Below are 21,964 nucleotides of genomic sequence, written 5' to 3' on the forward strand. Positions count from 1 at the left end.
TTTCTATATTAATTTAATGTCCAGTTTTGGGGGGAGGTAGAAGCTTTACATTTTGATTAATGAAAATTACTACCTGCTCACAAATCAGCAAATCGGTTTGCAGGGAAACATTCTGAGGTTTCAGCTTTCAGAATCTCCAGCATTATTGCACCAGGTCCCCCTGGGGGCTGTCACCTCTCCTGGCATTAATTCCTGCCATCCCTCCCCATTCCCCATCCCTCCTGTGCAGCCAAAATCAGTTCTCAAATCACAGAAACAAAGCAGCAAGGCAGGCAAAAAATCCTTTAAAATCCATTTTTTTTTTTTTAAAGCATAAATGAAATTAGCACCCTTGTGACAAGGAACACTCTTTGATGTCACATTCAGTGCAGGCCTTACCAAGTGGGTTTTAAGGCCATTCAATTACAGTGCATTACTTTATTCAGTTAGAGGGGAAAAAAAAAGGGGTTGAGAGGATGCCTGGGAACATTCCAGCACAATTTCCATCTTAATAATTTGAAGCACTGCAGATCATCAGGTCACTCTGTGCAGTGTCTGGAAGGCAGAACAATAAAACCAACCCAGGGTCTCCTTGCTGGGTTTGTAAAAAGGAGATTGCAAGACAGGGTCCAAGATGAATCTTTGAGATACTCAAATATACAACATTTATTTATTAGACTGCATTGAGCATTCCAGTTGTAATGAATTTGATGATGCTGCCTCTTAATTTCTTAATGCATCTGTGTCACTGGATCATAATTTGATTCACTTTTCACTTTAGTGTGATTTATTGTTCCCTTTAGCCCAATTTCTTTAATAAACAGGAATGTCAGCAAAGGACTTCTTGAGAACAGGGAATTGAGATTTAATGTAAGGAGAGCTTCCAGTTTAGGGCACCTGGTCCATCTGCAGCCAGGCTAAAGAACATTTATTACCTTGGGCATTTTCTCCTGTACATAAATGAAGAAATTTCTTCAGTGCTACCACCAGGTTACAGATTTGAGCTCCTATCAGTGAACAAGGCCACAACATTAAAACCATCAAAAATCAGGAACACAGCTACTTTGTGTTATTTTTTTTCCACAATCAGGTACCTCTTCCTTGGTCCTTAAGAGAGGGGAAAAAAACCACAGATTAGTGGGTTTAAAACCCTTTACAGAAACTTCACATATTTACATTTTGTACCTTACATCCAGGTATAAATTTTGCCAAAATTAAATCAAAGGCTGGGTTTTCCCTTCTGTCTCCAGTGAGCCAACAATATTAGCCCTTGTCCTCACTGTCCAGAACTGAAGTGTTTTTACCTTTAAAAAAAGAATTTGTAAAAAAGACAATGCAGTAAGAAAAGAACTTTTAATAATCTAAGGCTAAAATGCTAAGAAAATTTATGTGAAATTCAGAGCATTAACTGAGCCTGAAGAAGTCTTTTTTCTCCTCCTTTCTCCAAAGTCAGCTCTGTTGTCTCACCTCCAACACCCCTCAAAACCAGGAGGTATGGAAACATCTTAGAGAAGACACTGGGGAGGGGTTTTTTTGGAGATTTTTGTATTAAACAGATTGGGAACCAATCAGAACCCTTCATTGTGCCAACACACACAAAGAGCAGAGGAGAAAGGCAGCGCCAGTGGCTCAGTCCTTGCACCCCTGCTCACTGGAAGAGGCTGCTGTGGTGCAGAACATCCTGAGCAGACTCAAAGGTCAGCACTTCCCTGTGGAACTTGCTGAGCTGCGCCTTAATTTTCTTCATGGCAGGAGCTGACACCTTCTTCTTGCAGCTCCCACCTTTCAGAAGTTTATCAGCCAGGTAGTGCAGCCAGAGCACGTTGCTGTGCGGGTGATAGTCAGTCCAGCTGTTGGAGTTCTCCTCTTTCATCTGCCTGTAGATGTCAAACTGGTAGTCCCCAGTGCCTTGGAAGAGCTCCTGGTCCGTGGAGAGGTCACAGAACACGGTCAGCCCGTCCTTCTCCAGGCGGGACAGGGTGTAGTCGATGATGCTGACCTGGACCCCAGCCGTGGGGATGGAGTGTGTCTCTCCGTTCAGCACGTACTGAACCTCTTTTATTTCCGTGCTCTTGACCAGCACGTTGCCCCAGTGCAGGTCCCTGTGCTCGAAGTGCAGCTCCTGCTCTGCCACGGCCAGGGATGCGGTGACCTGGTGCAGGATGCTCCTGGCCCACGCCACCGAGACGCTGCTCCTCATGCGCTCCAAGTCCTTGCCTCCAAATTCAAACTCCAGCACCATGAAGAGCTGCTGGGCCCCAAAAAAGTCCGGCCGGTCGTTTTCCGAGCCTGTTTCTTCGTGGAATTTGTCCCAGGCTTTCAGGAGATAGCTGGGATAGGCTCCTTGCACACAGTGCACGGAGTACAGGCTGATGAACCCCACAGTTCTGTTCACAGAGCCCTCAGACAGAAGACTGAGCTCTTTGGAAATTATTACCTCAGGCAGAACCTCCCCAAAGCTCTTCTGAGCTTCACCGTTTATTTTTTCAGTCCCTTCAATGGGAATGATTTTTAAGGCCACAGGTCCTCTCTCGCTGTCAATCTGGAACACCTCTCCAAACACCCCTTCTCCAATTTTCTTGCAGTCTTTCATTTTATTTAAAGGAATGCACTCCTCAAAAGTAATCGGCCCCTCCTGGTTGCATTCTCCAAACACTTTCTCTGCATCTGTAAGGAACAGCTCCAGGACAGAGGAGGAATCCCTGGGAGCCAGCAGGACCATGGAGGAAACAAATGAGGAGCAGCCCTGAGCTTTACCAGCAGACAGGCTGGCTTGGTATCCCGAAAGCTGGGACTTCCCTGAAGGGGTGCAGAGGATGCTGCTGCAGCAACTCTCATCTGTGATCACTTTCTTCTTTTTGTGGAAGGACAGAGAGGCTCGAATTCTAGCCCAGGAATAAGAGCTATTGAGGAGTGAAAAGTCATTGTCTCTGACACCTATAGACATCTCCAGAGCTCCCTTCCGAGTTCGTTTTTGCCACGGCTGGAGTCTGAATAAGGAGTTACTGGGCTGCTGCCGCCTCTTGCTCTTGTGCCTTTTCGGCCGGAGCCTGGTGTGTCTGCCCCAGCGGCTGGCACTGAAGCCACTGATACAAGCTTTCCTGCAGGCGCTGCCCTCCCCAGGCACACCCTTGGTCCTCTTGTGTCCGCTCTCCAAGATTCCTTGGCGGCCTACGGGAGATCCTGGCTGCAGGCAGGCAGGTTGAACATCAGCAGCCTGCCTGTTGAGTTTGATGCTCTTCAGTCTCATTGGCACTTCCAGAGGGTCCAGGACTACCACTGGCACCAGCTGGAACTCCCTGTCTAGACCTCTGTGACAGCTCGAGCTCCTTTTTGCCGAATCTCTCGAGGGATGAGATGGAACCTCACAGGGCTCCTCACAAGTGCCACTGTCAAAGAGCGCAGGGGACTGTGGCTCACCCTCAACGGGCGGCAGCGATTCCTGGGAAGTGCTTGGGGCTTTCTGTGGGCACGGGGAAGCTTTTGCCAGGCAGGATCCCCGCACCGCCGACCTCAGAACACGGCGGGACTCCCAGCTCCGAGCCGAGCCTTTCGGTCGGCACAACCCAGGCACCTCCTCGCCAGCGCCCAGCAGCGACGGCCGCTGCCCTGAGCACCCCTCGGGCGAGCTGTGCGGCAGCCGGGGCGGCGGGACAGAGTCGCCCAGACTCGAGCCGCCCTCGACGGTGGTGCTGAGCAGGAGCGAGCTGAGGCGCAGGGGCGGGGGGCGGCGGCGGGCCGGGGGGCTGTCCCTGAACTCCGAGGCGCTGTCCCTGAACTCCGAGGCGCTGTCGGCGGCCGAGCCGAGCAGCAGCGGGGGCCCGCGGGGCGGCGGGGCCCATTGCGGGGTGCTGCACAGCAGCGGCGGCCGCGCCGTGCACAGCGGGCTCTGCCGGCGGCGCCGCGAACCGCGCGGTGCGGGCGGGGACGGGCCCGGCGAGGGCAGCGACACACGGGGCTCCTCTTCGCGGCCGCGGGGCTCTTTGCTCTGGCTCCACTTCTTCTTCTTCTTCCTCGTCGGTTCGCGGTTCTCTTTTCCCTGGCCCCGGGTCTCCCGCCTCCGGTTGTCCGGCTTTAGGTTCTCCTTCCCGGCCGGTTCGCGGTTCTCCTTATCGGCCGACCCCCGATTCTCCCTCCTGCGGGTCCGCAGCCGCCGGGCCCACGAGTGGAGCTTACCCGGGCTCCGCGAGAGGCGCTTGCTGGGCGGCGAGAAGTCGGGGTCGTTCGACGGGGTGGAGACGGCGCTGGAAGCGGAGAAGGCGCTGGAGGCGGCGCTGGAGGCGCCGGAGCTCGAGCTGAAGAGGCGCTTGCGGTCCTGCGGCGACGAGATCCATGTGTCGCGGGGCGGCAGCGGCCGCAGGTAGCCGGGGCGCCGCGAGTACGTGCGGAGCAGCCGCGGCTGCAGCGGCATGGCGGCGCCGGGCGCTCTGAGGGAGCCCGCCCGCCGGCCGTTCGAACGGCTATCGCGAGAGCGCGCGAGAGCGCCCGCACCGGGGCGGGGCCAACGGGAAGGACACGCCCACACGCCACGCCCCCGGGACACGCCCTCCCGGTGCCGCTGTCACTGCCGAGTGTCCCGCGGTGTCCCGGCGGTGCTGGCACTGTTGGTGCGGGGCACAGCCATGGCAGCCCTCCCGTGCCATTTCAGGACTCCCTGGATGGGCGGTGCCGGCGCTGCTCCAGCCACATTCTGAGACATGGCGCTGCGACGGCAGAATTAATTGGTTTTACAGCTGTATTCTATACCTCTGCATGGAATACACCCGTCTGTGTGTGTTACACCTCTGTACAGAACGTGTCGCTTTACTGGGAGGTTGGGGGGGACTCTTGGCGCGCGTTGCCCAGGGAGGATGTGGATGCCCCAGCGTTCAAAGCCAGGCTGGATAAAGCCTTGAGCAACCTGGGATAGGGAGAGGTCCCTGCACATCAAGAGATTGGGAATAGACGATCTTTGAGGTCCCTTCCAATCCCAGCGTTCTATGATTCTACATAATATTCATGTATTCTCTACGTGTGTAAAAATACAATGTATTTCAGGTGTATCCCACCCCGGGCAGACTCGAGGGCCGCCTTCAGCTGCTGTTCCCGGGGTCAGGGTCAGGGTTAGGGGTGGAGCGGCTCCGTCTCCACTCCATAGTGTGATGCTGTTTCCTCACCCCGCAGAAGCGAGCGGGATGTTTTATTCATTCCCGCATCTCCCCAGAGGCGCTCAGGGCTTAGCAGAGATGCTGCAGCTCTCCTGCCTCGTCCCGGAGCTGCTCCTGGTGGAAGGACTCTTGAAGCCCTCCAGGGTTCGGTGTCGCGGTGTCGCGGCTGTAACTGGGTGGCGGGCACGGGACGCAGCTTGGTGGCAGCACAGCACCGCCAGGTCCTCGCAGTCTGAGCCAGGCGTTGCTGGAAAGCAGCCGAGGGTTTTTTGTTGCTTTCGTTTCTTTTTTTTTTTTTCGTTGTTCTTAAAAAGCGGATCGCTGGGAAAAAAAAAATCGGGGGGAAATGATCTTCAGCAGAGAGCTGCACCTGGGCTTGGAGCAGCAGAACCTTGAGGAGTGGGGGTCACACAGGCAGCTCGGACCTTCCCCTGGGGCAGCAACAAGTGACACATCCAGGCGGTTTTGCTGAGCCTAGAGAAGCAATCAAGTCCCAGAGTTAAATTCTGGACCTTTTGTTCTGCCTCTGGATTTAGTGGAATCAGGTTTTGGCTGTGGGACAGAAGCAGAGGGAGAATATTTGCCATCGCAGAGCAGAAAATATTTAGGGTTCTGTATGGAACCCTTGTAGTGATGCAGTTAAAGCAGGGGCCTCCTGCTCTTTCAGAGATTTCATTCTGAATACTCCCCTCTCCCTACTGAACACAGGGAAACCTTTAATTCTTTAATCTGAGAGACTGACACTGCTGATTTATCAGCTGCAGTTTATCAGTAATTGCAATTTGGATTGTTTGTGGAAAGAAGATGTCTGGCCAGACCTTGTGTCCTTCCAGTGAAATGATCTCAGGCCCTCCTTTGTGGATGCCAAAGAAAGTCAAGGATGGACACTTGGTAGTGTTTCTTTCTCTGTTTCCTATTTTTGTGATTGTTTTATTTATTTCTGTCGTGTTTGGTTGATCATAAACCCCACAGATCTAATGTGTGTTTACAGACAGCAGCAGATCAAACAAAGATTTCTCATTCAGACCTTCAGAAGAAAAAGAGTTCCTGTCTCCTTTGGCCTAACCAATATTGCCTGGTGGAAAAATAACAAACAATCCTTCTCTCATTTATTTTTCCAGTTTCTTCTCTGAATTAAGCTTCCTTCATTACTTGGGTGCCTTTTGTTGTCCCTTATGGCTCTCAAGGAGGACAACTCTTGTCTTGGGTAATGCTATTTTCCTTTTTAGATGTTTTTTTTTTTCCTCCTAAATGCATTACAGGGTTCTGCGACTTGTAATTTCCGCCGAGTGCCATCGACCATTTAATTCTTTGCAGTCGCTGCAGCAGATGCCAAACACATTTGCAGTAATTGGATGGCACTTAAGGGATTAGCCAAGACTGCCAAGACTCAGCTCATCCAAACCACAGCTGGCTTTTTGTGTGGTTTCCATGGGAGCCTGGCCGTGTCTGCTTCTAAATTTATTTGCAATCTACATTTTGAGTCACGTCCCCTGTGCAGGAGCCTCGTGGCCTGGCGGTGTGGCCCTGACTTGGTGGCGGTGGCACAGTTGTGGCATCTCCCTGAGTGACAGAAGATTTGCAAATGCCTCGTTCAGGGTCAGGATCCACCTGTCCCCAGCCAGGTGAAGGAGCTGGCAGCAGTTTTTTGGGGTCAGGTGTTGCGGGCAGAGGAGCTGCCGCAGATTTTCCAGAGGTTTTGGAGCTGCCAGGATGGTTCACGACCTTTCTGCCTCATGCAAAGCTGGCAGAGGTTTTGCAGAGCCACAATTTCCTGGTGTCATCTCTGGTGGGCCCCCTCACTTTCACCCAGCTTTGCATTTCTTCACACAGGAGGACAGGAGGTGCTTTGTGGTGCTGCTTTATTTGGGGATGACACCAGCTGCTTGTGGCTTTCTCACACTCCAGGAAGATTCCCAGACCTGGGCTTTCCCTCAGCATGTTCAGAAGCTGCCAGGTTTGTGTGCAGAGCTGTGGATCTGTGCTCTGCAGAGCAGAATGCAGAGACCTGGTGTTTGCAGGAGAAAGGGAGCTCAGCTCATCAGCAGAAGGGCATCAGTAATTCTTCATTATAAACCTCAGGGCACTGACATGAGGGCATCAGAGATGAGCCATGGAGATTTGCTGGGCTCCAGGGCCTGTTGGGGCAGCTTTGTTTGGAGGGTAATTGAATTGTAGCTCTAAAGAGACATTTCCTGTCCTTATTCCAGCGGGGTGAATGAGCTGAGCGATGCCACAATGCCACAAACAGATTGATTTGGCTCTCCCACTCCCAGCTTGGCTGAGCTGGCTCCAGTTGGTCTGTGTGGCACAGCTGGGACACATCAGCTGCACTGGAGAACTGGGGACTGGTCACACTGGTTTGGAGCAGAGCTGAGGTGAGCTCAGGTGCCAGGCTGAAACTCCTTCCTCTGGGGGTCAAGTGTGAGTATCTCCTGAGTTTTCCTGTGGCTGCAGAGAGTTTCCAGCTGACAATTCCAGGGAGGAAAGGGTGGAGGCCACATTCTATGCTTTATAGCTCTTTCCCTGAGGAAGGTGAAGGAAGGGGAGGAAGGTTCCTCCTCAGTACTTGGAGCAAGACAAGAGTTGGCAGAGATATCAAGCCAGGACCAATTTCATGTCTTTATGTTATCAAAGAAGTAAATACTGATCTGTTAGGTGTATTCAAGAGCAGGGTTTCACCTTTAAATCAGTGGTTAATGTGAATACACTTTTTATTAAACCCCTTCACCTTTCAGGCTTTGATTCAGCATTCTTCTCTTATTTTCCAGTAATGCTTTTATTTTCTGACTTTAAGAGGTGAATTCATTGCAACACAGCACTGCTGGTCCAGCTGTCCTTGCACTCAGTCTCTCAGCAGTGTTTTATGTGCACTTTTATTAATTTCTCTTACCTGACTCAGTGCCAGCTCCCTCACAGAACAGGCCCTGATGGCTTGCTTTCATTAGATATGCACTATTTTTCCTTCTCCTCTGATCTTCCTCAAGCACTTTCCCTTCTTGGGCTGGGGGAGAGGAGTGGATAAATGTTGCAGCTAATAATAACAACATTCCTGCACTCTGTATAGGAGATTCAGGACTTGGGGAGGAATATGGAACATATTCAAAGGCTGAAAATGGTCTCCTGGAAATGGAGGGCTGGATCCAAGACAGGACAGATTCTGCAGTTTCAGCACTCCCCCATTTCCCTTCTCTTCTTACAGACAGTGCTGGATGTTCCTGTGCGTTGTGACAAAAACTCTTCCCACAAGTTCCCTTTCCATTAAGGCTGGGTAGGAGGCTAAAGAGTGGCTGATTTACCCGGCCAGGATTCCAAGAGAAGCTGAACAGAGCATTTTTCTCCAAGGGCTCCACACATTCCTTTGTTCTTGCCTCCAAACCCATCACCTTCAGCTCAGGGCTGATGTTACTGGTTTCTGTGGGCACAAGCTGGGGTTTGAAGCGACTTCCTCTCTCAACTTTGACTCTTCACCTTGTTTTTGGTTTTTTTTTGTTAAATGTTGACTTATAAGCGTGACAGCGTGACAAGAAACCACTAAAACAGAGAGCTGACCTCTGCCTTTTCTGCCTTCATTTCCTTGCCAAATCTCCTCTTTACTTCCTCCCGTCTCTCTGCTATTTCAGGCTCTGGCGCCTGCTCCTGAGAGAAGATGCCTCTGCCTGCTCAGACATTTGCTGCAGGAGCATTTCAGTGCTGGGGAAACCTCTCAGCATTTCTGAGTCACTCTTTGGGAAGCCATGGGCACCAGTCTGTGTCTGGGGGCGATCATTTGGTGTTGGAAGTGACCGGGATGAGAGCCCAAAAGCCCAAAAGCAGCCGTGGTGAATCACCAGTGTCCTGGCCAGGGCTGTCTGCCACTGTCTGCACAAAACACATGCTCCCTTTGGGTGTAATTGAAAGATATTCTTGGCCTGAGCTTGAAATCTTTCCATGCCCCAGTGTCAGATGTGACCTTGCAGCATTTCAAATGCCCCTGGATCAGGGGCAGAGGCTGAAAGTTTAATTTTTACAGGTGGCATTTGGAGGCTGAGAGCAGCTCTGGGTAGAGGAAAAGGAGGTGAGGAGCAGAAGGGATGTGTGTGTCCTGTGAGTATATGTGAATTATGAGAAGGCAATCACTGAGTGAGGAATTCAATACAGGTGTGACATGGCAAGAATTGAAGGGGAAAAAAATAAAAATAAAGAGAAAGGAGGAGTTTCAGTCCTGGAGGAGAAATCCTCCCTGGGAGAACTCCCAGACTGAGCAAACAGCCCTTGTGGGAATGGAGTAGGACTGGGTTTTTTTTTTTCCATGTGAAATTCAAGATATAGACTTCAAAAAGGGAAATACCTTGCAGTGAACATTCAGCTTCTATCCCTTGAGAAGAACTGAGACCTTACATGATTTGAATCTTTAACTGATGACAATTAGACTTGGTTGGGTTATTTAGTCCCCTGCTACGAACAAACTGCTTTTATTTAACCTCTACAGGTACTTTGACAAACCCAGTAGTAGATTTGATTTCCAGGCAAGAAAAAAACCCCTGAAGTTTTGAATACCAGGTGATAAAAACAACACCCATAAAAAGTCCCAGCTAGATTGTTTTTTAGCTCAATACAAGCTAAATTTTTGCAACAGCAGCTTTGTCAGCAAAAATTTAGCTTCTTCTGAGCACTATTCTGAGGCACATTTGATAAAAATGGATACTTTTTATTCCAAAACAGCTATTGCACCAGTGCCTCTACTTGATGCCTCAAAAAGCACAAGAAAGCATCAGTTTTACGTTCTTTTTTTAATTTTAATTTCAGTGATCAAATGTGATTTACTCCTTCAGGCCTCACCTACAGCAGAATACTTCTCACTCTAAGGTTTTTTGGCTTTTTTAACCATTCTCAGATTAATTGACCTAGAAAATACCTACAAAGGCTCAGGGCAGAGCTGCTCTGGCAGCCACCAGGTCACAAGGTGGTTTGTGTTCTAGTTTTGTCACAGGCAGGTTTGTGTTCTAGTTTTGCAGGTGCTGGAGAAAGTTTTCCTTCCCTTTGCAGAGGAACTCTAGGGATGGCTCTGGGATGAGGGATAAAATGAGTGTTTCATTCCTTATGACGCTGGTTGTGGTTCTCTTGTGATTTGGAGCAACTTCATTAAAAACCAGATCCATCTGTTTGAATTTGATATGGAATTTAAGGAGGACAAAGGACAAAATTTTCATAAAGCCTGACATCTTGAGAGTGATTCTCCCAGGGCAGGGATTTGTGCAGGGCAGCGGCTTGATTTTTTTTTTTTCCTGCCTAATAGAAATAAAAGGAGATACAGGAGCACAGTAATTGTTAATGGCAAACAGAGGTAAATTACAGGAAATTATATTTCTTGAAATGAACTTAGCAATTACTGGCTCCCTCTGTAATTCATTGCTGCAGTGAGCTGGGGATAAAGGCAGGCGCTGTGTCACTGGATTGTCACTGGCCCTGTGCTGTTGATCCCTCATGACCCAGGATGGAATTGGGGCAGCTCCAGAAGCCTCATGAGACTGAAATCTGGAAGTTTTGCTGCATGCAGGGGCATTTGGGGTAAGGTGAGCCAGGCCTGGCTGGGAGCCTCTTGCCCTCATCCCTTCCCCAAAACAAACCTGTCGGCGAATCCGTGGACGGCTGGGACAAGGAATTCTGCCAACCTGGATATTCTAGAACATGTGGGTTTATTGCAGGGTCGTGGGTAAAAGGGTCTTGCCTTCAGCCACCAGCCGGGGCTGGAGGGAAGTCCCAAAGAGAGAGGGAGAAAGAACAGGAGGGTGAGAGCTGAGAGAGAAGGGAGCGAGAGAGCAAAGGGCAGGGGGAAGACAGCAGGAGAGAGCAAGAGCAGGGGGAAGAGTTAAGAGCAGAGGTAAGAGTAAGAGTTAAGAGGTAAGAGAGTTCAGAGAGTTAAGAGTAGCAGGAGGGAGAGGAGGAAGAGGTAAGAGCACGAGGTCCTTGTTACAATACATTATATGTTCTTTTGTGATGAATATTTTAATTTACAGTGACCAACTAACACAAGACACAAAATCCTATAGAATCTACATACAGCCTATAAGAACTACTACATGACCATACTGTGTTATATTTTAAACTCTAAAAACTACTCTTTAAACTTCTGTTTTGCTACACTGATCTTTGGATCCCTTAGCCAGCAAAAAGGGTTCTGCTCAATCAAAAGGGATTCTTCTTCAGCTAGCTAGACCATTTTTTTCAGGTTATCTAGTAACTAAGACTGAGTATCCTATAACTCAAAGTAAGCTTTCATTTCTATTTCGATTATAGGTTTCATATTTTCAGAATCTTTGCTAAGCAATTATATTTATAAGGTTCCCCTGATTCATCTTCCCCAACACAAACCCAGGCTGCTCATCCTCTTTGTCAACTGTGCTTGTTTCCTCAGCTCCAGTTCCTGGAAAGCATTGATTTATCCTTAAACACACCCAGGATTTATTCATTAGTTCCTTAATTTGGGTTTTGGTGTGCGGGTGTGGGAACCAGGCAGGTATTTTGGTTGACTGTCAAGGACTCTGCTTCTCATTGCTCATGCAGATGCTTAAGAAATCAAAATTTACCCTGTAAAGGCTGGAGGAAGGCTTTTATCACTAAGAAATGGTGCGAGATTGTACCTGTGTCCCCTTGGAGGCTGGAACTGAGCTCTGCTCTCTGGTGAGCAGTGGCAGGACCTGAGGGAACTGCAGCAGAGCAGGGAGGGTGAGGTTGGATATCAGAAAAAGGCTCTTCCAGAAGGTGCTTGGGCACTGAACAGATTCCCCAGGGAATGCTGACAGCCTGACAGAGCTCAGGAGTGTTTGGGCAACGATCCCAGGCACAGAGTGGGATTTTTGGGATATCTATGCAGTGCTGAGGGTTGGACTGGATGATGGTGCCAACGTGGCTTTACATCATAACATATTTCATTCTAAACATTTTGATTGGGGGGGGGGGGAGAGAATCAAAAAGAGAGAAGCAAAGCTGAGCGGGGAGAGGAGCTTTTCCCAAGGGATGAATCAGCTGGGAAGCAGCTCGAGGAAGGATGTGACAGTGCAGCTGCTGGGCTCTGGCTGAGAGCTGAGGGAGGAGGGCTCAGGGCTGGTTCAGGTTTCCATGCTCTGCACGTGTGGGTGGTGCGAGCTCTGCCTGCTCCAGCCACCGAGCGAGCTGCGAGCATGGGGCAGGTGGCTTGGAAGGCTTTATTTCTCTCTCTTTTCGATTATAAAACGGAGAAATACGTCATTGCCAAGAACAAGAAGGTTGGGGTCCTCTACAGAGTGGTGCAGCTCTCCATCCTGGCTTACCTGGTGGGGTAAGAATCACGCTCTGCTTCGTGTTTTGCTGTGGTAAAGGTGGATTTTTGCTGTGGTAAAGATGGATTTTGCTGTGATAAAGATAAATTCGGGTGCTCTGCACACAGTGACAGCCTGCTGTGCCTCCTGATTTCGATGCAGATAATCAGACAGGTTTATACAGCTGCATTTTGTAGCGTCTAGCAGGCTATATCTGATTTTTTACCTGCTGGTGATGGCTAGATTCAGCTCTACCTTTCAGATTAAGGTCGGGTTAAAAATAGACCCAGTGATTATGACTTTGCACTGCATTATTTATGCCTTTATTTCTATATTTTGTGGGAATGGTGCCAAAGCCTACCGCTTGACTCCTCAGGAGAAAAGGAGCATTAAGAGCCACGGTGCTGAGCCTTGGGGCACACTTGTGTTTTCTGCACAGCACCACGACCTGCTCAGGTCTGGAGGGAAGAGAAGCAGGCAGAAAGTGAGGGATTTCTTTGCTGGAGTGGGCTGCAGCAGCCGGGTTTGTGGGGGCTGAGGCAGCGGGAATGAATGTCGGCTGCTTTGCATTCATTTCAGAGCAGGGCTTGGCTCAGGCACAGCTTGGGAAAGGCCCATTTCTGCAGCAGACTGGTCACACTGGTGTGTGATGGGCACAGGGATCGTCCCTGCAGACTCAGACCTGGAATTATCCAGCCTGTGCTTGATTCCTTGAGTTTCTGAGGCTTTTTGGATTGTGACACCTCACCCTGTCCCCTCACTGTCTGTGCTTCTGGGTGCCTTCACCTTTCCCACACCTCGTGTTTCCACTGATTAAATATAGCAGAGTCATTTTTACATGCTGGGTGTATTTATAGAAAGCTGTGCAGCCCCAGAGCCTGCTGCAGTGAGCTGAGCACCAGTGAAGCCTCAGCAGCCTGGCACAGACTGGCTGAAGGAGGAATCCTGAGGATAACATTGCTGAGGACTAAAAGAGATACAGCATGGACAGGGAAGAGTTGTTTTCCTCCTTTGGCATCTATTGCCTCCTGTAAAGCCTTGGCACCGTCACTGATGGTCCCTGCAGTGACTCCTTTGTGCCTGGGGCTTACAGAAACATATTCCTGTTCAAAGAGTGGCGTGGGGTGGGGATCATCAAACCCTTCTTGACTATTTATTGGACCCAGCTGCCATTTATTCCACGAGTCACTGTGGAAAATGCAAGGAAAATTCCCTGTTGCTGAGCCCTCCTGGGAGGGGAAATCAATGTTCTTGTGCAAAGGGGAAAGCAGGAAACTTCCCAGGCTGGGGAATGTTAATGTGCAGGTTTGTCACACGTGGCAGGTGAAGGGCTGTGTGCTGCCAGTGCTGCTCAGCCCATTCCCCTCCCCGTGGGCAGGAGAGCTGGGCCACAGATTCAGCTTCTTTCCCTCTCCCAACCTACCCCAGCACCCTCAGCTTCTTCAAGGGTGATTTATTTATTGTCCTGGCAGGTGATTTTAGCAGTGCTGTGGGAGAGCTGGGAGCATTTCATCCGAGCCAGAGGTTTTCACCCAGGCAAACGGAACTCCTGCTGCGTCCAGTGGAGAGAGGGGAAGCAAAGCCTTTCCGTGGATTGTTCAGCAAGGCAGCAGCTCTCTCAGGGTGCAGTCAGGTTGTTCTCATCACCCTGGCTTTCCAAAGGACCCTGTGTCCAGCTGGGAATGTTCCCTGCAGGTTTCTGTCAGGAATACCTAGCTCACCTGCAGGGTTCCCTCTCCCAGCCGTGGTGTGTTGCTGGCTGGCAGCTCAGTGGCTGTGTGCTGAAGTGAGAGTCCTGTACTTGTGAAACCAACCACGCTCTGCCCTGCACCCTGCAAAAGCCTCCCTTGTTTTTTCTCATCTTGGGAAAGACACAGCCCTGCCCATCCTTTGCCCTTCTGAGGCTGCTGAGTGTAGCACAGATGGAGACTTTGGTTTTTTACCTCATGACCTGTTAATTATACATGTCTCCACTGTTGGCAAGCACAGCTTGTGTCCAAGAGTTTATCCTTTATTAGCAGTAGCAGTTGCAGAGGGTTTGGTGTCATTGGCATGCCTTGATTTGACCTTGGTATGAATTTCTCCGTCTGACTCGTTCCCTGACCACCCCTCACTCTGCTGTTTTCACACAGGTGGGTGTTTGTGGTCAAGAAAGGCTACCAGGACACAGACACGTCCCTCCAGAGCTCTGTCATCACCAAGCTGAAAGGGGTGGCCTTCACCAACACCTCGGAGCTGGGGGAGAGGCTGTGGGATGTTGCAGACTATGTCATCCCTCCCCAGGTTGGCATCACCCCCAGGTGGGGTGCTGAAGGCATTTATCCAGGTCTTCCCTGTGAATTAGCAGGAGCTGGGATACAAGAAAGTGGTGCTGGAAGGGGTTTTCTGTCGGGAGTTTTTTATTTGAGATGCTGGGGGTGCTCTGCCTGCCCCCAGGACCGTGGGCTGGCTCTCATGGCTCTGTGTGCACCCACAGTGTGAGGGAATTCATCCAAACAAATATCCACACAAAGGGTGATGTTGTATCTCAGCCTGAAAAGCTGTGGAGAGAGGGGGTTGTTCTCTTCTGAAGAGATCTTCATGCTCTTTATTACAAGTACTTTAAAAGTAAACCAAGTTTTCTGACTCTTTGTTTGTTGCAGGGTGAAAGCGTCTTCTTTGTCATGACAAATCTGATCGTGACCCCAAACCAGAGACAAGCTACGTGTCCTGAGGTAGGAAGAACTGAGCCCCTTGACTCCCAGACCCCTGGAAAACTGGGGGTAAGAACTGACAGAGGACACTTCTGGAGCAACAAAAAAAGGAAGGATGAAAGACAAGTGTTTTTTCCTGTAGTGTTGTTCAGTTGGGAAATTGCTGTAAACCTGGGAGCCTCAGCTGTATTAATTTCCAGAGGCACTGATCACGTAGAGCCTTCCTGACTTTTAGGTGGTGTTGAATTTCTGCCCAGCTGGAGATGAGACCAGGCAGTGATTGCTCAGGGTTAGAAAAGGCTCTGGGAAACAGTTTTAATGTGATTTGGGGTCTTTATGGGGAGAGGAGACTTGAAGAGCCCCATCTTGGAAAGTGCTGAACAGCCTGGCTCTTGTTACCTTCCAGACACGAGGTGGTTGCTCAGCACCTTCCAGAACATCCCCTGAAGGCCAAAGGCATGAGGTCTTTGTGCCATGTGGAATATCCTCTGTGGAGATGTTTGGAGTGGGCTGGAGCCCAGGGGAAGAGGTCTCTGGCTGGGCAGGGTGTGCTGTGACCACTCAGATGGATTTTCCATGTCACAGCTGGGAGCACAGCTGGCTTGGTCAGGGCACCACTGTCCTCTGGTGGCTGTGCAGTCAGGCCTGGGGCAGATTTGGCCAGAGAACTTTGTGGCTTAGATCCAAAGTAGGGTTATCTTAAAGCAAAGTGGCCTCCTGCCTGGTTTTGGTGAGTACTAATGTTGGCTTTTTCCAGTCTGCCCCTCTCCGGGCTGGGCAGGACCCAGAACTGGGACAGTGTGGCTGAATCCTGGCGGTCCTGCTGGTGGGATGTGTTTGCATGACCCCCAGTTACCACTCCAGCTGTGTGGTTTTAATGCTCACATAAAGAATTCACCCCATGTCAGCAGCACTTTGTCACCCCTCTGGCTTTGGCGCCCTGTCACACTCTCACTTGTGTCCTTTTCCCCGCTGCAGAGTGCCAGCATTCCTGATGCCCTGTGTGACAAGGACACGGACTGCCCGGAAGGGAAAGCTGTGGTGGCTGGCAATGGTAAGGGAAATGTCCCTGTCTGTGCTGTGTCTTGTGTCCTACAGAGCCCTCAGCCTGGTTACATCCCCAGATCTCTGATTACAGACAGCACCAAGGCCTTTCTTTTCTTTCCCCTCTTTTATGAAGATCCCTGCCTTGCTCACAGCTCTGTGGTGGCCGGGCCAGGGAACCCCGGGCTGCTCAGAGGCACAAGAGGATGTTTGTTCTAGCTGAGAGGCCCTTTCACAGCAGAGAGGAGAGGGAAACTCGTCTATTTTCACGTGCCCTGTAGGCAAGGAGGGGAGGTGACTGCTTGGTGTGACCTTTTCTGTGATGTCTGCTCGCAGGGGTTAAGACTGGCCGCTGTTTGAAAGCCAGGGGCAGCACCAGAGGGACTTGTGAGGTACTGGCCTGGTGCCCAGTGGAGAAAAGATCCAAGCCCAAGTACGTGTCTTGTTCCCAAACTTGAGTGGCTTGGCTTGTGTGTCACCCAGGGCAGTTCCTGTGTCCCCTCTGCTTGGGTGCTTGCTTGAATGTTGGCTGCCCAGTGCTGGAGGGGGCTCTGCCAGGTCCCCCTGGCAGGACTGGCCCTCTGCTTCCCCTGCCTCTCTGCCTGGCTGTTCCCAGCTCTTGGGCTGTCCCCTGAACCTGCACGCTCCTCACCAAGCCCTTGCTGGCCCTGTGAGGGAAGTGGCACAGCTGCCCTGGTGCCATCCAACCTTTTGGATGAGGCTGCTGCTAAAATGGCAATTCAAGATTTCACACGTGGGCAGGGGACAAAGGCAGAAGACAAACCCTTCTCTTGCAGGAAACCACTTCTGGGCAGTGCAGAAAACTTCACTGTTTACATCAAGAATGCCATTCGCTTCCCCAAGTTTAAGTTCTCCAAGTAAGTGCCACAGGTTCCTGAGCTGCTCCTGCTCCACAGATAATCCCCCTCCTCCAGAAAAATGAAGTGCTGCAATGTGAACAAACTAAAACAGTGTAGAAATGGGCATGTTCTGGCTCTTGTCCTGGGCTCAGATAGACAGACATTTCTAGAATCTTATTGTTTTTCCTTGAGAAAAACAGGTGGCCCTGGAGCAGTCAGCTGTTCTGTGTGAGTCCTTTTTTAAGTCCACTTGCTGGCCAAGTCCTGTCCTGGACAGGAGGTCATTTTTGGGGGGACAGAGTGCTTTCCTCAGGCCAGCAGCAGAGACACTCACAGGGTGATGAGCCTGGTGTGCACAGGGGGTGTTGGAGAAACCTTATCTCTGTAGTCCTGGTGCAGGCTGTGAAGGCAAGGAAAGAAGCAGCCAAAGTGGATTTTCCTGTTTTCTCTGTGCAGGATGAATGTTCTGGCAACTGACAATGAGTCCTACCTGAAGACCTGTAGGTACAGCCAGGAGCATCCCTACTGCCCCATCTTCGTGCTGGGCAACATCGTCCGCTGGGCTGGGGGCAACTTCCAGGAGATGGCCTTGGAGGTAGGAGTGCCCCTGGGGCTCCTGTGTCTTCCCAGCTGGCTCCCTGCTCTCTGGGAGCCTGTGAGGAGTCACTGCCCAGGGAGCTGTCTCCTGTCCAGGCTGCACTGCAGAGGTGCCAGTGCTTAAAGTCAAGCTGGTCCCATTTATGCTGTCCCCAGGGAGTGGGGTCCTCTAAAAGGGTTGGTTGGGTCAGTTGTCTTCTAGTCAGGGCTGCCAGAGCTGCTGCTCTGCCAGCAGGGGTTCTTTGTCTAATTTCAACTTACTACACTGTTGGTTAAAGCCCAGAACTCTGGAAATCCACCTCTGCAAAAAAGATCATCTTCCTCAGTGAAGTGTGGAATGAAATCAGTGTCCTGGGATGAGAAACCTCATGGTATCAGCACAGGGAGAAGTGGGATTGTAGGGTAATAATGGGATTTATGTCACACACCTAAACTCAGCCCAGCCAGGAGTGTCTGTGACCAGAAGTGCAGCTGTTTCTTGCCCCTGGGGAAAACCTGCCCAGGGGTCTGACAAATCTGAAGATACTTTAACTGAACTAAGCTTAAACAACTCACCCTGTCTCTCTCTTTTAAGGGTGGTGTAATAGGAATTCAGATTGAATGGAACTGTGATCTTGATAAAGCCCCTTCTGAATGTAATCCTCACTATTCTTTTAGCCGGCTGGATAACAAGTCTGCAGAAACATCCATTTCTTCTGGGTACAACTTCAGGTGGGTACAGAGGAGGGCACAATGCAGGACCACAGCTGGGCTGGGCTGCTTGGACCTGCAGGTGCTGGAGGTTGGCAGTGAAGTGGCACCAGCCTGTGCCAGGCACTGCTGCAGCCAAGCACAGGGCACTGCAGAGGGAGGAGGGAGGTAGAGAGTGCTCGTGGCCAGCTAAAGCTCCCTTTGAGAAGGGAACAGATCTGTTTGAAGGGGCGAGAGAATTCAGAGGGGCAGGTGGAATTGAAGGCAGCGCTGCTGTGTTCCAGGTTTGCCAAGTATTACCGGGATGCTGAAGGGGTCGACTACCGGACGCTCATCAAAGCGTACGGAATCCGCTTCGACGTGATGGTGAATGGCAAGGTGAGGGCCCAGGCCAGGATGTCCCAGAGCCTGCAGAGAAAGAAGGTGGGGGAAGGCAGCTCTGAGGTGAGGAGAGCCTCTCTGGCTTGTTGTAGGAAAGGGCTTTTCCCACCCATCCATGTGGAGCTAACCCCATGTAAGAGAGGTCACCTGGAGTGCAGCTGAGCCTGCACCTCCTCTACTTAAAACCAGGTTCATGCAAAGCCCGACAAAAAAAAATGTGCCCCAGAGACTTGTTATCCACATGCGAGCACTGCAGAGAGAAAAGCAGCCTAATCTTTTCTTGGGCCGCATCAGGGATGATGCAAGCTCAGAAATGCAGCCAGGGACAGTCAGATCTGAGACACACAGACCTTCAAGCCTCCAAGATTGTTCACTGCAAATCCCCCGTGCTTGTGCCTGGAAACAAAACACGCTCAGGGGCAGCAGCAGCTTCCCCAGGGTAGTACCACACCCTTGAGTTTGTTTTGTGGGTTGTTCTCCCAGGAGTGACTACATGACCTTTCTTCTTCCAGGCAGGAAAATTTAACATCATTCCCACCATTATCAATATCAGCTCGGGGCTGGCACTCATGGGAGCTGTAAGTGAATGTTTTGTCTTAAAGTAACATATTGGGACCCAGATCCCAAATGGGATGACAATGGGATGGGGTGTTTAAGTCTTCTTCAGCAGAATCTTTACTACTCAGACTACTCAGCCAGGTGTGCCTGTGGCCTGTCTTCAAAGCATTTGTTAATAAACCTGGTAGTCTAAACACCCCCACAGGGGGTATATAATATATACATACCCTGGAAAATGCATGGAAAATGATGGAAAATGGAGGTTCTACAAGTTATCCTTTCATTTATGTACATTTCTAACGAGATGACAACACTTCCTCTTCTGTTTCAAAGATAAAACACAAGTTCTTCCCCTTTGCAGGGGGCTTTCTTTTGTGACCTGGTGCTGCTGTATCTGATCAAGAAGAGTAACTTTTATCGAGGCAAAAAGTATGAGGAAGTCAAGTAAGTGGGTCTGGCTTTGTGTTAAAAATCATGGCTTTTTGTTAAGAGTGATATAAATAGGAGATATAGGGGCACAGTTCCAGGGAAATAAATTCTTCCAAATCATTTTGGCCAAATTATTGGCTGTCTCTGTAATTCCTTGCTGCAGTGAGCTGGGGAGCAAAGGCAGCTGCTGTGTCATGGTTGGACTGGCAATGGCCTCGTGCTGCTGGTCCCTAATGACTGAGGGTTGAACTGGGGCAGCTACAAGAGCCTCATGAAACTGAGATCTGGAGCTTCTTTTGTGTGGAGGGGCCTTTGGGGTGAGACAGGTCTGAATAGAAACATTTTAACCTCCTGAAACAAACCCAGGCTGCTCATCCTGTCACTGTGCTTGTTCCCCAGGTCCAGCTCCAGGAAATCCTTGTCGAGCCCTACACTGAATGGGAATCAGAGCCCGGACCAGCTCGGTGGGCTCTAGGCACAGCAATGGCTCTGCCAGCTCCAGGAAATCCACACAGGTGTGGCATCACACCAGCACTGGGAGGTGGACATACCCCAGATCAGGATTCCCAGAGGAAAAAATCCTTCTCTAAAGATTGCCTTTCTTCCCTGAGATTTCTCTGGTATCCTGAGCTTGCAGCAGCGTGTGGTCACTATGGATTTATAAGAGGATTTTTATAAAAGGACAAAGAAGGCGCCAAATGAATGTTTTTATATCCACTGATAGATATATCTGTACTTATGCCAATAATCAGCCTTGCCCTGTGGCTGTGCTTTGCTTCCACGTGCAGAAAAGCTGTGATGGGAACCACCACTGGCACTTTGGGAAGGGCTGAAGCTGAAATCCAACTGTTTCCTGCTCTGCTGCCTTGGCAGCCACTGCCTCCAGCTCCTGCCTGGGTGATGTGACATCAGGTGTGAAGCAGCAGGACTGCTGTGCTCGGGAAGTGCAGGGAAATGTGGCATTGGGGAAGGGGCTGTGATCCTGCAGGGCCTGAGGCAGGGGGGGACAGTCACTCTTTTGGGGGTTCATGCACTGAGAAGCAACACGGCCCTGGAAGTGCCTGCACAGGCTCTGCCTCCTTCCTTCAGTGCCTGGTTTCGTTTCCTTGGGATTGTCCTTCCTGATTTCCGTGGTGGGCAGGTGTGGATGGGGCACTCTGTCTCTCACAGCACCCTGGGCTGTGCTGCAGGCTGAACAGGGCAGCTCTGCAGGGACACAGGCTGTGCCAGCTCCCTCCAAGACACCAACAGCAGGGAAAGCTGGAAGACATCTGCCTGCTACTCCAACACCAGTAACCTGCAGGAAACACAAGTCTCTCAGCAGTCCCCCTGCAGCCCATTTTGTCCATTTATGCTCATGTGGGAATGTAACTAATCTCAGAAAAGGGCTTAAGGGATATCATTTGTGTTCTGTAAATGCTGCCCCATCACCACTGACTGGGAATTGTCCCGATGAAGATTAAATCTTTCTGTGCACTCTTTGAATACCAAAAGTTCAAGGGCTCCTGCTGCAGCATCTGAGGGTGGCATCAGGGAGCTGCTGCCATGGAGTGTCTGCACAAATGGCATCAGCAGCTGCACCCACCTCTGCTTCAATTTCTTTCAGGTAGTTTCTCTGAGGTACAGGTTCATCCTCAATTAAAATTCACTTTTGTTAGCAGTGGCAAGCTCTAAATCCAGTCACTGACAGCAAATCCCACCCAGTCTCGTTCCTCCCCTCTGCTTCTGTGTAGTGAGCCAAAAACGGGGCTAGAAAATAGAATCAAACAGTGGAGTTTACCTCTGGTGCTCTGATCTCATCCAAAACCTTCTCTCCATGTGAGAAGCCTCTCCTCAAGGCAAACACACGTCACCACGTGGGAAACTGCCCAAGAGTTACCACCACAGCAGCCCAGGCTTTGGACTGTCAGGATTTAATTGGAGTTGAGGAATTTCTAGATGGTGAAACACACGGTGAATCTCCTGTGTGACAACTCCTGGTGACCAAGCAGCTCCTCCCAACGTGCAAAGCTGGAACCATTGTTTTAATTTACCAAAACATCCTCTTGTGAGAGGACCAAAGCTGTTTCCTGAATCTAAGTCTTCAGGCCTCCCAGATCCCCTAGAAGGTTTCCTTTAGACTATGTAACACAACTCCTACAACCCCTGCTGTTAATAAAACATAACCAGATTCCTTCTCAGGAGCTTGTTTCTTGACTTTTTTTTTTTTCTTTTTTTCTTTTTTTTTTTTTTTTCTCCTTGTGTCCCACCTTCAGCAATAAAATGTGTCACTTTAGGCCAGTGCTCCCTGGGAGTGTTCTGTAAAT

At 50.3% G+C, this 21,964-nt stretch overlaps 2 protein-coding genes across 2 annotated transcripts; one reads left to right on the forward strand and one right to left on the reverse strand.

Moving 5' to 3' along the window:
* Window positions 1–635: 635 nt before the first annotated feature.
* HASPIN (histone H3 associated protein kinase) lies at window positions 636–4,398 on the reverse strand. The gene has a single exon (XM_066333455.1). It carries the CDS (start codon window positions 4,388–4,390, stop codon window positions 1,628–1,630), a length of 2,763 nt encoding a protein of 920 aa, XP_066189552.1. The 5' UTR covers window positions 4,391–4,398; the 3' UTR covers window positions 636–1,627.
* A 7,731-nt stretch (window positions 4,399–12,129) lies between these two features.
* Window positions 12,130–21,841, forward strand: P2RX5 (purinergic receptor P2X 5). The gene is made up of 12 exons (XM_066333456.1): window positions 12,130–12,426; window positions 14,539–14,689; window positions 15,049–15,120; window positions 16,078–16,153; window positions 16,480–16,576; window positions 16,941–17,021; window positions 17,460–17,598; window positions 18,175–18,311; window positions 18,575–18,668; window positions 19,184–19,249; window positions 19,591–19,673; window positions 20,058–21,841. Exons 1-12 carry the CDS (start codon window positions 12,290–12,292, stop codon window positions 20,131–20,133), a joined length of 1,209 nt encoding a protein of 402 aa, XP_066189553.1. The 5' UTR covers window positions 12,130–12,289; the 3' UTR covers window positions 20,134–21,841.
* Window positions 21,842–21,964: the final 123 nt, after the last annotated feature.

The sequence above is a fragment of the Sylvia atricapilla genome, chromosome 20 (assembly GCF_009819655.1).
Source record: "Sylvia atricapilla isolate bSylAtr1 chromosome 20, bSylAtr1.pri, whole genome shotgun sequence".
NCBI classification, from domain to species: Eukaryota; Metazoa; Chordata; class Aves; order Passeriformes; family Sylviidae; genus Sylvia; species Sylvia atricapilla.

What these genes read in the sequence shown, in the direction of transcription:
- P2RX5 (XM_066333456.1), top strand. Translation starts at nt 12,290, where the DNA reads ATGGGGCAGGTGGCTTGGAAGGCTTTATTTCTCTCTCTTTTCGATTAT. An exon ending in CCCAAGTTTAAGTTCTCCAA is followed by an intron (nt 17,022 to 17,459) that starts GTAAGTGCCACA and finishes TTCTCTGTGCAG; the next exon opens with GATGAATGTTCTGGCAACTG. An exon ending in ACGTGATGGTGAATGGCAAG is followed by an intron (nt 18,669 to 19,183) that starts GTGAGGGCCCAG and finishes TTCTTCTTCCAG; the next exon opens with GCAGGAAAATTTAACATCAT.
- HASPIN (XM_066333455.1), bottom strand. Translation starts at nt 4,390, where the DNA reads ATGCCGCTGCAGCCGCGGCTGCTCCGCACGTACTCGCGGCGCCCCGGC.